Consider the following 14,412-nt stretch of genomic DNA (forward strand, 5'->3'; position numbering starts at 1 on the left):
CTCCCTCAGACCAGATGAATCGCACATGGACACTTTTTTAAATAAAAAAAAAAGTTCAGGGAGTTATTTCAGTAAACCAAAACTGGAACATTTAGTACTGTGGATAAACATGGAGCCAGCACAGGCATATAGGAGCAAGACCTGATATGAACAATTCTGTGTGTGTATAAGTGATGGTGAGGGCAGATAGGTCATCATTTTTCACTATATCCAGAAGGTGTGCGATGATTGATGGGTGTACTGCAGAAGAAAGCCATATTCATTGTAATGTGTGGTGTTTGTATATATTCTGCATCCTACTAACACTGACATGGATTCATCAGCCAAGTGCAAGTCAACGGATGTTTGTCACAGGGCTGCCTGGCTACATGTTATGTACAACATTTGCCTGGATACGACTAAACAAGGAGAGGCCTGCTTCACCTTGCTGTGACTCGTCTGTGGGGAATCCTCAGACACCATCCATGGACACTTTGCCATGTCCGTTATTAAAGTGTACCTAAAGACAAAACTTTATTTTTTTATTTCTTTATTTTTGCTGTCCCATTGAGAGTTCCCTTTTTCTACCTGCCCCACAGACACCACAAGAAATGGGGGTAAATTTCTATAAAATTAGGGGAAATTCTCCTCTTGGGTAGTTGTCACCAGAGCAGGTGTCTTCATCGAAGATTTTCTCTCATTTTCTGTTCTTGTGATAACTGTAAAATGTTGATTTTCCCATTATTTTGTTGATACTTTATTTTATTTTTTTTGTAGTATACACTATAGCGGGTATCTGCAAACTGTGGCCCTCCAGCTATTGCAAAACCTACAAGTCCCATCATGCCTCTGCCTCTGGGTGTAATGCTTGTTATGGTGTCAGTCTGGCTATGCCTCATGGGACTTGTAGTTCTGCAACATCTGGAGGGCCACGGTTTGCATATCCCTGCACTATATATGCACCATATTGTAAAGGACCGCTTTACATATGTGTGATGACAAGACATTGTGTATGATTCGGAGCGCACTGCTCTGAAAATCACTTGTGATGTCTGTGCAATGCAAATTCAGCCATTCGGATCGCAATTGGAAACAACTCACACAGGACCCTTTTTTGGGACCGCACCAGAATCAGATCGCATGGCTGTTCACACCTATGCGATCTGATTCATGTCTGAACTGACAGTTCGCACTGCGATATGCGAACTGATCTGGGGGTTTCGTTAACTTTGTATTGACACCCTCAGCAATTCGCATATGGCAGTGTGAACTGCCTGTGAGTTGAATGCTGGAACCAGGACTTGGACCCCTTTTGGGTGCCACAAGGAGATTAGAAAGGCAAATTGTGAACAGTTGATGTGGCCAAGTTGTGTTAACAGTGGAAGGGGCTTAAAGGGGCGGGGTTAAATATAAAACTAAACAAAAGCATTTTGTTCCAATAAAATTATGCTTGGATATATAAAACAAATGTCACTGCAAAAATATTCACTTAGTCTACCTTAAAGTAGATAGTCAGTAGAGCAGTGGACAGTATCAGTAGGGGACAGATTGGTGTCCAGTAGGGCAGTCGATGTGTCAGGTGTGTGGTGGGGTGTTTTTTTTTTTTTTTTGTCATTTTTGCGTGAGTTTACCATTCAGATATTTTGGTGGAGTAGACTGATAGGCAGGCAACAGTGGCTCCAGTGAATTTGGATGTTTCCACTCAATTTATGTGAATTGTTGGCTTAATGACATGGTATTTGTACATTGCTAAAGGGCTTAAAAAAAATTCATACGAAGCTAGTACACATCTGCAGTTTGATCAGACGAGAAGTCTTTCGCTTTTATTAATTCAATTTTATATTCTGCCAGAAGTTCTGACCACATGTGATCTAGAAGACACAATGTAATCAACATATTTAAAAATTCAGTTGAATCTGGAAATCTTAGTGGTTCTAAAGTCCTTAATGTTTTTACCTTTTTTTTTTTTTTTTTTTTTATGCATTACCTTCAATAAAGTAAACTTCCCGCTAGTTGTTCTGCCCCTGCATCCTTTAAGTGATTGTAAAGTATGTGTGTGTATGTATGTATGTATGTATGTATGTATGTTATTTTAATGGAAAAAAAAAAATTATAAACATGTTCTCCCTACCTGCTTTGTGCAGTGATTTTGTAACTGGGCAGCCTGGATCCTTTTCTTGAGTCCCTGGCTGGAGCTTCTGGCCTTTCCCTCCTGTTGAGTGTCCCCACAGCAAGAAGCTTGCTATGGGGGCACCCAAGCAAAGCCGCAGCTCTGTGTATCTATTCAGACACAGAAGGGTGGTTTGGCTCCACCCCCATCTCTCCTTATTGGCTAACTGAGTTTGTCATCAGGGAGAGCCAAGGGTGCTGCTGCTGTGTCTCAGCCAAGGAGGGGAGAGAGTCCTGGACAGCTGAGGCATTTGTGGACATCGCTGGCTCGCGATTGGGCTCAGGAAAGTATTGGGGGGGGACTGCTGCACACAGAAGGTGTTTTTTTTTTTTTTTTTTTTTTACCTTTTAGTACATAGAATGTATAAAGATTTAAAAAAAAAAAACCTTCTGCTTTTTACAACCACTTTAAACCATTACCTGACTGCTTTCACTGATGAAGCCCTGTCCCAGCTTCCTGGTTTCACAGGACACCCTGAGGGCAGTGGAGCCATAGGCTTCTGCTGCTGTTGGTCAAATCATGTGAAGAGGAAGCAAGGGCACGGCCTACGGCGCAGTGTATGTCTGTGGATACACAGAGCCGGACTCAGAACACCTCTACACAGGTGCTCCCTTAGCACTTGGCTTGCTGAGGGGGTACCCAGAGGAAGAAGAAGCCAACAGCACCAGCGGGGGACTGCCAAAGAGGAGGCAAGAGACCGCTCTGTGCAATAATGTTGCATAGAGCAGGTTAAGTATAACCTAACTTTTTTTTTTTTTTTTTTTTTATTTTACAAAAAAAATAGCCTTTTTAATACCCCTTTTAGCCCTTTTGTAGGGTAGGAACTGAACAGGGTATAGACTGGCTGTAGAAATCAATCAGCATGTTTCCAGAGGGGAAAAAAAGGAAAAGATGATCCTTTATAGCCAGATTCTGGCGTTGCTCATATTTGCAGCTTCAGGTGATGAATTTTAAATTAATAATGTATTCAACTCAAATTTATATTTAAAAACTGGCCAGACAGGTTCATCGGTGAAGGAGACCACAGGATCCAGCAGACTGTGTACCCAGCATGCACTAGGATTGTCATGCTGTGCTTACTGCTAGAAGAAATTCTTGAATAAGAACCCTAAAAAAAAAAATGTAAAGTTTTTTTTTTTTTTTTGACGACAGATGCTACAAGAGAAGTAGGTATTTCTAAGCATTTATAAATCTACACAGCAGCTGCTCTGTTTGTGATTGACTGCATCCTCGGCATCCCTTTTTACATGCCCATAGAGCTGTAAGATGTGTTCTGTGTAATCAGGATGCCGAGCATACTAAATTTCATGAAACGTACCCCCAACAGTCCATGCTGCCCCTTTTATAACTTATATGTGTGAACTGATCCTAAATTAATTTGTTTCCTCTGCAGGAGGGGAAGCTGATAGTGGTCTCGGATGCTGTGGATGGCTTCTGGTCATTATATCCTTTTTCTTCACCATTATAACCTTTCCTATCTCCATATGGATGTGTATAAAGGTATGACATTCCCTTTCCTAATTACACACTTCACAGCCAAAAAAAAAAAACAGGTCTCTGTTCAGCCAGTGGGTCCCGCCAACAGATTCCTCCATCCATAAAAACAAGGTGGATGAAAGAGTCCTTCATGTCCCTTCGAGAGAAGTCGATGAAACAATCTACTTTTGTCAAGTGGTGGAGCCCACTCACTGATCAAAATTCATTCAGCTGGACCAGCAGGGACCAATGTATGGCCAGCTTTAGAGAACGTAAGGGGAGACCAAACCTGTAATAACAGTAATTTTCTACAGATATCCTAAAAGGAAAATGATTCATGGTATTCACCATCAGCATTCTTTTAACAGGATACTGAACAAAATGTTGGCAGTTTGTAGACAAACCTCTCCCCCCACCTTGTCAGTTTAGAGATCTCCAGTGTGGTAAATTCCAGAAACTTTTCCATGTTCTTGAATGTTGCTAAAAACTCTTTACAAGAAACTAATTTGTATCTAGTCACCAAAGCTAAGTAATAACACCTCATTTCTCTTTCGTTCCTTGACTGACACAGATCCATATCTTCTGGACCAGTGTTAATTTTGTCGACTAAAACCGACTAAAACATTTTCGTCGACTAAATTAACACAATTTTAGTCGACTAAAATATGACTAAAACTAAAACAATTCAGATGACTAAAATACGACTAAAACTAAAATGGCATTTTAGTCAAAAGACTAAAACTAAAACTAAATCGAAATTTTCTGCCAAAATTGGTGCATGCTCAAAGCTTAATACCATAAATAATAACATATTAGATTTTTCACTCCAGGACCAGCAGTAGTATATAATGAGTTTGGAAATTGTAGAGAAATGCTTAAATAATGCATTACAAATCACAATTGAACTACACCCATTCGATTATAGATGACTAAAATGAGTTTTAGTCGACTAAAATGTAGGACGTTTTAGTCGACTAAAATGTACTGGAGTTTTAGTCGACTAAATACGACTAAAACTAAAACACTTGCAGAAGACTAAAATGGGACTAAAACTAAAATGCCATTTTAGTCCTAAGACTAAGACTAAAACTAAATTGAAATTTGCTGCCAAAATTAACACTGTTCTGGACCCTTGGGGTTTATGCTGTTCCCTACAAGTTTGACTATGCCTCTAGGGCTGTCCCAAGGGGTATTGCCCCACTTCCTTCTATAGGTCTTCAGTTTTTTTTCTGCCTAGTCAGTAAGAAGTAAGGTCCCAGTTCCTTGCTGGGATCTCTGGTCCTAGCATTTTTTTTCCTTTTTTTTTTTTTTTTTTTAAATTTTAGTTTCTCTTACGTCCTCCGACAGTCGCCGCCCCTTCATATTCGTCACAATAGGGTTATTGACCTTTGCTCCGTAGGAGTGGCTAGACAACAGAATATGTTAATATCAAAGCTTTTAGCATACCCCACCCCCAGGGGGTGGTCCCCTCAGTCAATACCCTCCTGCTTCCTGCATTCCTACCTCAGTTTCTTTTGTCTAGCTCAGGAGTAGGTTAGACGTTTCCTGTGCTGGGGCTTTTCAGTCTCAGCTTCTTTTCTCTTTTTGATTTTATTTGGAGTTTTTTTCTCTTTCTTTACTTAGCTGTTTATTTTCAGCTCTAGTTAGGTCTTCTGATGAAGATGATCGTGCGGTGCTGGGTCTCGGGCTGGCCTCCCTGGTTATCCGGGGTTCAGGGCCAGTGGCTTCCCAGCCTGCCATCGAGCGTTCAGCTAGGTTTCCCTGGCAAATATGAACGACCCATCCCTGTCCGCTGCGGGGATGCTGCGGTGAGGTGGCTACCTCACTGGACGCCATGCGGTTTCGCACCGCAATTCCACTGCGTCCTGGCTGCGACTCTCCCTGTCCTTAGTGCAGCGGTTTGATCGCTTGTGCAGGCTCCCCACGCCATCCGGATGGTAAGTGTATTTCTGTGTGAGGACCTGTCTGTCTTGGGTGTCAGTCTGGGACTGTGGGACCCTGCATGTCTGTGCATAATGTTGAGCTCCCTGTCAGTATAGCTGCTCTCTGTGGGCTGCAAGGGGGGGGGGCTCTCCTGCTCTGCTCTGTGTAACAGGCTGTGTGACATGCTGTGTGCTGTGAAGGACATGATTGTGAGACATGTTGTGGGCATACTGTGCGGCGACCGCTGCTGCGGTCCGCCATTTTTTTGACAGTTTTGTGGTGGCCGATCCTGTGTGGTGAGAGCGCCGTTTTGGCGCCAAACGCGCCATTTTGGCGGCGATCGCGCTGGCCACATGTCAGTGTTTCTGCCTCTACAGCCTCGGCCGGCGGCCATGTTTGTGTAGCCTTACATAGGCCTTATGGGGGCGGTCAGTCTCGCATCACTTCCTTTTGCTCTGAGGACAGTGATCGATGAGGCAGCAGCCTGTGTGACCTCTCCAGGTTTTACCTTCCATTCCTGTATTCCTTGCCTTTGTATTCCTAGCCCGGTGGGTCAGTGTGTTTTGTGAGTGCGGTGGGCTGCGATTGCCGCGACCTTAAAGGGGCAGTACTCCTTTTTTTCCTAAGTTACTGGGGCATGGATTCTCAGGAAAGCAAGTTTCCTCCCTCCTTGGTAGGGGGCCAGGGGGCTGCTGCTGCTTCCCCCGAGGGGGCTGATCTGGCTACTATTGTGGCTAACCTTGCTGCTAGGGTGCAGATGCTGGTGGCTGATCGATCCACAAAAAGGCCCAGGGTGTCCATTTCCTCTGATTCAGAGGGCGATGGGGATGCTATGGCTCGAGTGCCCTTCTCAGGGTCTCGTTCTTCTCTAGACCTTGCGGGGTCTGAAGGGGAGGCTGAGGTGGAAGGGGTTGATAATTCTCCCCCTGGCTCGTCTGAAGAGCTTGCACTCATGGATGAGTTGGTTGCTTCTATCCAACAAACGCTGCATTTGGAGGATGAACCATGTCCTCCTGCTTTGATGTCCTCTTATGGGACGCAGAGAAAACGCAAAACGTCGCAGGTTTTTCCTTGCTCTACGGAATTTCAGCGCACTGTTGAGGAGCAATGGCGCAACATAAAGAAGCCTTTTGCTGTGCCGAGTAGGTTCAAGCTGCATTATCCTTTTACACCAGCTACTGATGAGCGTTGGTGTGTGCCGCCTCAGGTGGATCACGCGGTGGCGATTTTGAATAAATCCACTGCGATTCCTGCTGAGGATACCCCGGTGTTCCGGGACCCTACGGACAGGAGATTGGAGTCTCTGGCCCGTCACTCTTATGCGGTTGCGGGCTCTATGCTGAAGCCTATTTTTGCTTCCATTATGGCAGCCCAGGCTATTGCCGATTGGACGCAGGTGCTCAGGCGCACTCTGGTGGCTGACTCTGCTTCGCCGTTGACATTGGCTATGGTGGATCAGATTCATCAGGGTGTCATGTATTTGTGTGATGCGGACCTTGATATGGTCCCTTTGGCTGCGCGTCTGCAGAGTGTGGCGGTGTTGAACCGTCGCCTGATCTGGCTGAAATGTTGGTCTGTTGACCAATCTTCTCGCAAGACTTTGGCTAATTTGCCTTAGGCGGGTTCTCGCCTTTTTGGCGAATCCTTGGATACTCTGATCAAGGGTGTTTCTGGGGGTAAGGGTACTCTTTTTTGCCCCAGACTCACAAGTCTAAGTTTGTTTGCGGTAAGAAGAATGCTTCGTTTAGACCCTCTCAGGGGTCCTTTCGTGCCTTTCGGTCGCACTATAAGGGTAAGCCCTTCAAGGGACAAGGCTCCCAGAAAAAGCCGTGGGCAGGTAAGCAGAAGTCCGGCCAGTCCGGGTCCGCTGCCCATAACAATGCGGCCTGAAGGGGCGCCCTCACCCAGTTCTGGGGTGGGGGGACGTTTGCTCGGTTTTCTTCAACCCTGGCTGGCCCGCGTTCGGGACAGGTGGGTTCAGGAAATCGTTCGATCTGGATACAAGATCGAGTTTCTCTCTCGGCCAGCGGGCAGATTTTTTCCCTCAAATCTTCAGCTGTCTCCGGAGCGCTTGCGGGATCTGCACCTGGCGGTGCGGGACCTGCGGGCTCAGGGAGTGGCGATTCCGGTGCCTCATCGGGACAGATTTCGGGGATTCTATTCAAATCTGTTCACTGTGCCCAGAAAGGAGGGCAAGGTACGTCCGATTCTGGACTTGAAAGCTCTGAACCGCTTTGTGCGCTCGGTGGTGGCGCTCGGTGGTGGCTGCCCTGGTTCCAGGGGAATTCATGGCCTGCATCGACTTGAAGGATGCGTACATTCACATCCCCATTTTCGAGGGTCACCAGCAGTACCTTCGATTCGCCATTGCGGAGGATCACTACCAATTCGTGGCATTGCCCTTGGTCTCGCCTCGGCTCCGCGGGTTTTCACCAAGGTGCTTGCGCCGGTTCTGGCTTTGTTGAGAGCCCAGGGCATCTCGATCCTGGGGTATCTGGACGACATTCTGGTTTGGTCTGCGACCAGTCAGGGCCTGGTGAACGACCTGTCCGTCACGATGCAGACTCTGCAAGAGTTCGGTTGGACGATAAATTTTCCAAAGTCGACGCTGTGTCCGTTGGTTCGTCTTCCTTACCTGGGAATGATCCTGGACTCTGTTCAGGCGAAGGTCTTCCTGACGGAAGACAAGCTCCGGAAGCTTCAAGAAGAAGTCGGGTCCCTCAGGGACGTTCAGTGCTCGTCCCTCCGGACGTGCATGAGAAGTCTGGGACTGATGGTCTCGGCTTTCGAGGCGATACCCTTTGCCCAGTTTCACACGCGGGGTCTCCAAAGGGAGATTCTGGCCAGGTGGGACGGACAACCGCAATCTCTGGATCTCCAGATTTCGTTGAGTCATCGCACCAGAAGGGACCTTCTGTGGTGGCTCCAGTCCCCGGCGGTGTCGGGGGGCAAGTCCTTTCGTCCTTTGTCGTGGACGGTGATCACCACGGATGCCAGCCTGTCGGGCTGGGGTGGTGTTCTGGGCATTCTGTCTGCCCAGGGAACTTGGTCGGAGGAGGAGTCCTCCCTTCCGATCAACATTCTGGAAATGCGAGCAATAAATCTCTGCCTTCGGCGTTGGTCGGACAGGCTGCAGGGCCGTCCGGTTCGGGTGCAGACGGACAATGCCACAGCGGTGGCCTACATCAACCACCAAGGGGGCACCAGGAGTGCCCGAGCGGCTCGGGAAGTGGCCGACATTCTGTCTTGGGCCGAGACGCACGTCCCAGCGATATCTGCTGTTCACATTCCGGGGGTGGAAAACTGGCAGGCGGATTATCTGAGCCGCCAGACCCTGGACCAGTGAGAATGGTCCCTTCACTCAGATGTCTTTCTGATGTTGTGCGAGAAGTGGGGGTCCCCAGATGTGGACCTGTTCGCGTCTCGTCTGAACAACAAGGTGGAAAGGTTCGTGGCAAGAACGCGCGATCCTCGGGCAGACGCCTCAGACGCGTTGGTGGCGCCCTGGCATCAGTATCGTCTCATGTATGCCTTTCCACCGATTCAGCTGCTGTCCAGGTTCCTTCGGAGGTTGGCCTCGGAAACGAAAACGGTGATTCTGGTGGCACCAGACTGGCCTCGCCGGTCTTGGTATGCAGACCTTGTGAATCTGGCGGTCGACGCTCCATGGCGTCTGCCTCTTCGAGACGATCTTCTGTCTCAAGGGCCGATATTTCATCCTGCTTTACAGTCGCTGGCTTTGACGGCCTGGCTGTTGAAACCCAGATCCTGAAGGATAGGGGTCTCTCCCCTGAGGTCATTCACACTTTGATTAAGGCTAGAAAGTCCTCTTCGGGGAAGGTTTACTACCGTACTTGGAAGGCCTATTTTGCCTGGTGTGAGTCCAGGGGGTATTCCCCTCGTTCATACTCGGTATCAAGGGTGTTGGCTTTTCTTCAAACGGGCGTGGACCAGCGTTTGGCATTGGCCACGATTAAGGGTCAGATTTCTGCTCTGGCCGTTCTCTTTCAGCGCCCTGTGGCGTCTAATTCTTTGGTTGGCACCTTTGTTCAAGGGGTGCGGCATCTGGTCCCTCCTAGGAGGGAGCCTTTGCCTCCATGGGACTTGAATCTTGTTCTGTCCGTGTTGCAACATGCTCCCTTTGAAAAAATCAGGGAGATCTCGTTGTCTATGTTGTCCAAGAAGGTCGCCTTTTTGGTGGCAATCACCTCGGCTCGCAGGGTGTCGGAGCTGGCTGCCTTGTCCTGCAGATCTCCGTATTTAGTGGTTCACTTGGATAAGGTGGTCTTGCGTCCTAACCTGTCTTTCCTTCCGAAAAGGATTTCGGAATTTCACCTCAATGAGGACATTGTCTTGTCTTCGCTTTGCGCAAAGCCTAAACATCCAAAGGAAGTGGCTTTGCATTCCTTGGATGTTGTTCGGGCGATCAGGGTTTACCTGTCATCGACTGAATCCTTTCGCAAGACGGATTCTCTCTTTGTCCTTCCAGAGGGGCCTCGGAAGGGCATGGCGGCGTCGGCCTCTACCATCGCCAAATGGATCAGGCAGGTCATTGAACAGGCCTATGCTTTGAGGGGGAAAGTTCCTCCCATGCCTGTGAAGGCGCACTCTACAAGATCTCGGAGTACGTCATCATCGGGCTTCTGTGGCCCAGGTGTGTAAGGCGGCGACTTGGTCGTCCGTTCACACCTTCTCAAAATTCTACAAGGTGGATGTTCAGGCATCGGCAGATGCTTCCTTTGGCCGTGAAGTTCTTAGTGCGGCAGTGCCTTAGGGTCCTTTGTTTGGGTCCTTGGCTGTTGGGGTATTTTTACCCCTAGGTTACTTGTTCTTTCCTGGGTTGTTGCTCCTGTTGAGTAAGTTTTTTTCATGTTGCCCAGTTGGTTTCCTTCCTTTGGTAAGGTTTTTTTCTCTGATGTGGGTATTGCGTTGCCTTAGGTGCGGCTGCTTTTTTTCCCACCCCTCATGTCTACACTGCTTTGGGACGTCCCTATTGTGACGAATATGAAGGGGCGGCGACTGTCGGAGGACGTAAGAGAAAACGGAATTTTTGTAAAATCTTACCTGTAAAATTCCTTTCTCTGAGTCCTCCGACAGTCGCCACCCCCGCCCCTCTTTTGGGGTTTTGTTTATGTACTCTACTGCTATGCTACTGAAACTGAGGTAGGAATGCAGGAAGCAGGAGGGTATTGACTGAGGGGACCACCCCCTGGGGGTGGGGTATGCTAAAAGCTTTGATATTAACATATTCTGTTGTCTAGCCACTCCTACGGAGCAAAGGTCAATAACCCTATTGTGACGAATATGAAGGGGCGGCGACTGTCGGAGGACTCAGAGAAAGGAATTTTACAGGTAAGATTTTACAAAAATTCAGTTTTTTTTGCCTCTTTTTATTTTCTGTTCCTGTGAGAACTACAATCAACTGCTGGACTGGGCAACGGACTGATATTCTAGATCGTTGGTCTCCCCAGTCCGGCAAGCGAGCGCGACCCAACCTCAGCTGTGCGCTAGGTCGGCCACGACATAGCCCCACTGGACGGGGGCTGGCCGGCGAGTAAACTCCTCATGAGGACGCATAGCCCTGGTCACAACCTGAGTCGCAGTGTGCCTCTGGCCTGCCACACATCCATTCCAAGATGGTGCGGTGGTCTGCCTGGAGCGGTGCCTGTCCAGTCCCAAGGTGTGGGGAATAGTGTTATGTTTGGGGGGGGGGCGCTGCCGGCTGTTTAAAATGTGTTTTTTTTTTTTTTTGGTGGGAGGGATGGTAGTTTCCCATTGCTATCGCACGGTGGCCATGTTTGAAGCGGTGAATCAGCGGTGGGCCTCTAGTGTCAGTTCCTGAACTTTTTGCTTTCTCTCTGATTGCCGCACGGCATGCAGCCTGGCTCTCTGTACCTGAGTAGGGGGTGGCGAGTCCCTGTGGGTGCTATTGCGGTAACTTGGTGCGATAGGACTTGTGGTGGTGCTGCTGGTGCAGCGATGGGGGGTACTTTTATAGCAGTTTTCAAAATTTTTGTTGGCGGTCCCCAGGTTAACACATGGAGTCCCTGGAGCATGTGTCACCACCTGACCCCCTCTGAGGCTGCGGGGCCCTCTGGGTCCCAGTCCGCTTTGTCTGCTATGACGACTGTCCTGCAGACACTAGTGTCCAAGGTAGATATGACCCTCAAAAATTGGACGAGCAAAAAGCGCCCTCCGCCTTCACCTGCATCCTCTGTCTCCTCAGATTCTGAGGTTGATTTGGCCGCTTCGGACGGGAGTCGCCCTACTGGGTCGGTGTCCACGCACCCGGAGTGCTCTGATGGTGAGGATGAATCCTCCTCCACTACAGCCGCGCATGAAAAGGTGCTAGTAGATGCACTTATTGTATCCGGGAAACTTTAAAATTGGAGGACACAGCTATGGCTGTGCAGGTGTACTTTGGTACCTGCAGAGCCTTAAAGGCGGCAAAGGTATTCCCCCTTTTCTGCCTATTTCGACAGCTTTGTTGCAAGTCAGTGGGGTTCCCAAAAAGGCACTGTCGGATACCGAAGTGTTTTGCTAGAAGGTATCCTTTTAAAGAGTCCCTGTTAAAGAAACTGACAGTACCACCTGTGGTTTCCAGGTTGAATAAAGCCACCCTTCTTCTGGTGGAGGACTCTGTCATTTAAGGACACTTTTAACAAGAGAGCTGATTCTCTGGTCCGATACCTTTTTTACCATGGTCAGTTCTATTCTGTGGCTGATTTGTTTGCAATAACCTTGGTTTCTCACACCTTAACAGAATGGGCTAAGCTCCTGTGCCAGCATTTGGAAGGGAGACAACCTCCTCCTGACCTGGTGGAGCTGGCAGACAAGTTTTATCAAGGGTTTGCAGTATATCTGTGATGTCCGTGACAGCGGTGACCCTTCGCCGCATGATATGACTGATATGACTTTTGTAGGAGACCACCTGTTTGGAGCTCTAATGAAGGAGCTCATTAAGGGTCTTTCAGGAGGTAAGAGTACTCTGCTTCTGCAGACTACCAGGAGCAGAGTCTTGTCGCAAACCTGGCCCTTTTTTCTTGGCCCATAAGCGGTCCATCTGTCCCTCATGATCCAAGGACCCGGGGTCAAAATCAACCCGTAACCCCGCAGGGGGTTCCAAGAGACCCTGGCCTGATAAGCCGAGACCGTGTTCCTCCGGAGCTGCAGACAAGCCCAATTCTGCCTGGAGGGGCGCCCTCATCGGTAATGGGGTGGGGTGGACGTCTTTGCTTCTTTATGGATTTGTGGACCTCCTTAAATCAAGACAAATGGGTCCATGAGTTGATACGGTCTGATTACAAGATCAAGTTTCGGTTCTTGCTTCCGGCAATGTTCTTCCCTTCCAACCTGTGCTTGTCCCAATATTGCCTACAAGGTCTTCTGGGGGCAGTACAAGATCTGCTCTTACAAGGGGTCATTGTACCAGTTCCAAACTGTTTTAGTCAAACCTATTTACTGTTCCCAGGAAGAAAGGAAAGGTCTGTCCAATCCCGGACCTCAAGGCCTTGAACTGCTTTGTACGGGTTCAGAAATTTCGGATGGACTCCATTCGCCTGGTAGTGGCATCCCTTCATCAAGGGGATTTTCTGGCCTCTATTGGCATCAAGGACGCTTACCTTCATATTCCATCATATGTCGGGCATCCGCGTTTCCTTTCGCTTTGCTGTGGGCGAGGAGCACTACCAATTCGTGGTGTTACCCTTTGATCTTGCCTCGGCCCCTCGGGTGTTAACAAGTTTTGGCCCCAGTGTTAGCGCTGTTACGGCAGAGGGGATTTCAGTACTGCGGTACCTGGATGACCTTCTGCGAGCAGAGTCTCTGAATGCCTTACAAGACAATCTGGACATTTCGGTGCGACCGTTGCAAGAGTTCGGCTAGAAACTGAATTTACAAAAGTCTGCTCTGGGCCTGACCCTGGACTCGGCCTCAGCCCGGGTGTTTTTTCCGGAGGAAGAAACTCCAGAAGTTGTAGGATGCGATTTGGCTCCTGTTGTCCAACTGGCGGTCATCTCTCAGGACCTGCATGCAAGTGCTGGGCCTGATTGTCTCCACCTTCGAGGCAGTTCCGTTTGCTCAGTTCCATGCCAGATCTCTGCAAAATCAGATTCTTGCCAAAGTGAAGAATCCAGTCTCTAGACAATCTGATCCGGTTGAGCTGGGGTTCGAGGGGGTCCCTGATCTGGTGGCTCCGCTCTCTGGTGCTTCGACAGGGAAAATCCTTTCTCCCCCTGTACTGAACGGTGGTCACCACGGATGCAAGCCTGTCCGGATGGGGAGGTGTCTTGGGCATGGATTGTGCTCGGGGTTTGGAATCTGAAAGAGGCTAGCCTGCTGATCAATATCCTGGAAATTCGGGCGATCTGGCTTTGCCTGACCCAATGGACGGATCGTCTGCAAGGGCACCCAGTAAGGATCAATCGCACAATGCTACGGCAGTGGCATATGTCAGTCATCAAGGGGACACCAAAAGCCCGGGAAGTAGCTGGCATTCTAGGGTTGTTTGTTCCAGCCATCTCTGCTGTGCTTATTCCAGGGGTGGAAAATTTGGCTGGCAGACTACCTCAGTTCTCAGATGTTTGATCAGGGAGAATGGTCTCTCCACCCGGAGGTGTTTCTTTAACTGTGTCTCCTGCGGGGGACTCCTTATGTGGACCTTTTGGCCTCTCGTCTCAACAGGAAGGTGCAGAGGTTTGTAGCAAGGTCTTGGGATCCTCCGGCCGACGCCACAGATGCTCTGGTGGCTCCTTGGGGCCAGTATCGTCTGATGCACGCATTTCCTCCGATAACTATTCTACCGAGACTCCTGTGAAGAATTGAGGCGGAAGGGATTCCAGTGATCCTAGTAGCCCCGGACTGGC

The 14,412-nt window shown here is 48.8% G+C and overlaps 1 protein-coding gene across 1 annotated transcript in view; it reads left to right on the plus strand.

The window, feature by feature from the left end:
* The window catches only part of STOM (stomatin), a 105,912-nt gene that overhangs the window by 34,462 nt on the left and 57,038 nt on the right, over positions 1–14,412 (plus strand). Inside the window, exon 2 of the mRNA XM_082264491.1 lies at positions 3,543–3,649. Coding sequence (XP_082120617.1) covers positions 3,543–3,649 — 107 coding nt within the window. The remainder of the gene's footprint in view (positions 1–3,542; positions 3,650–14,412) is intronic.

Source organism: Pelophylax lessonae (genome assembly GCF_965119305.1).
Source record: "Pelophylax lessonae genome assembly, chromosome: 7".
Lineage (NCBI taxonomy): Eukaryota > Metazoa > Chordata > Amphibia > Anura > Ranidae > Pelophylax > Pelophylax lessonae.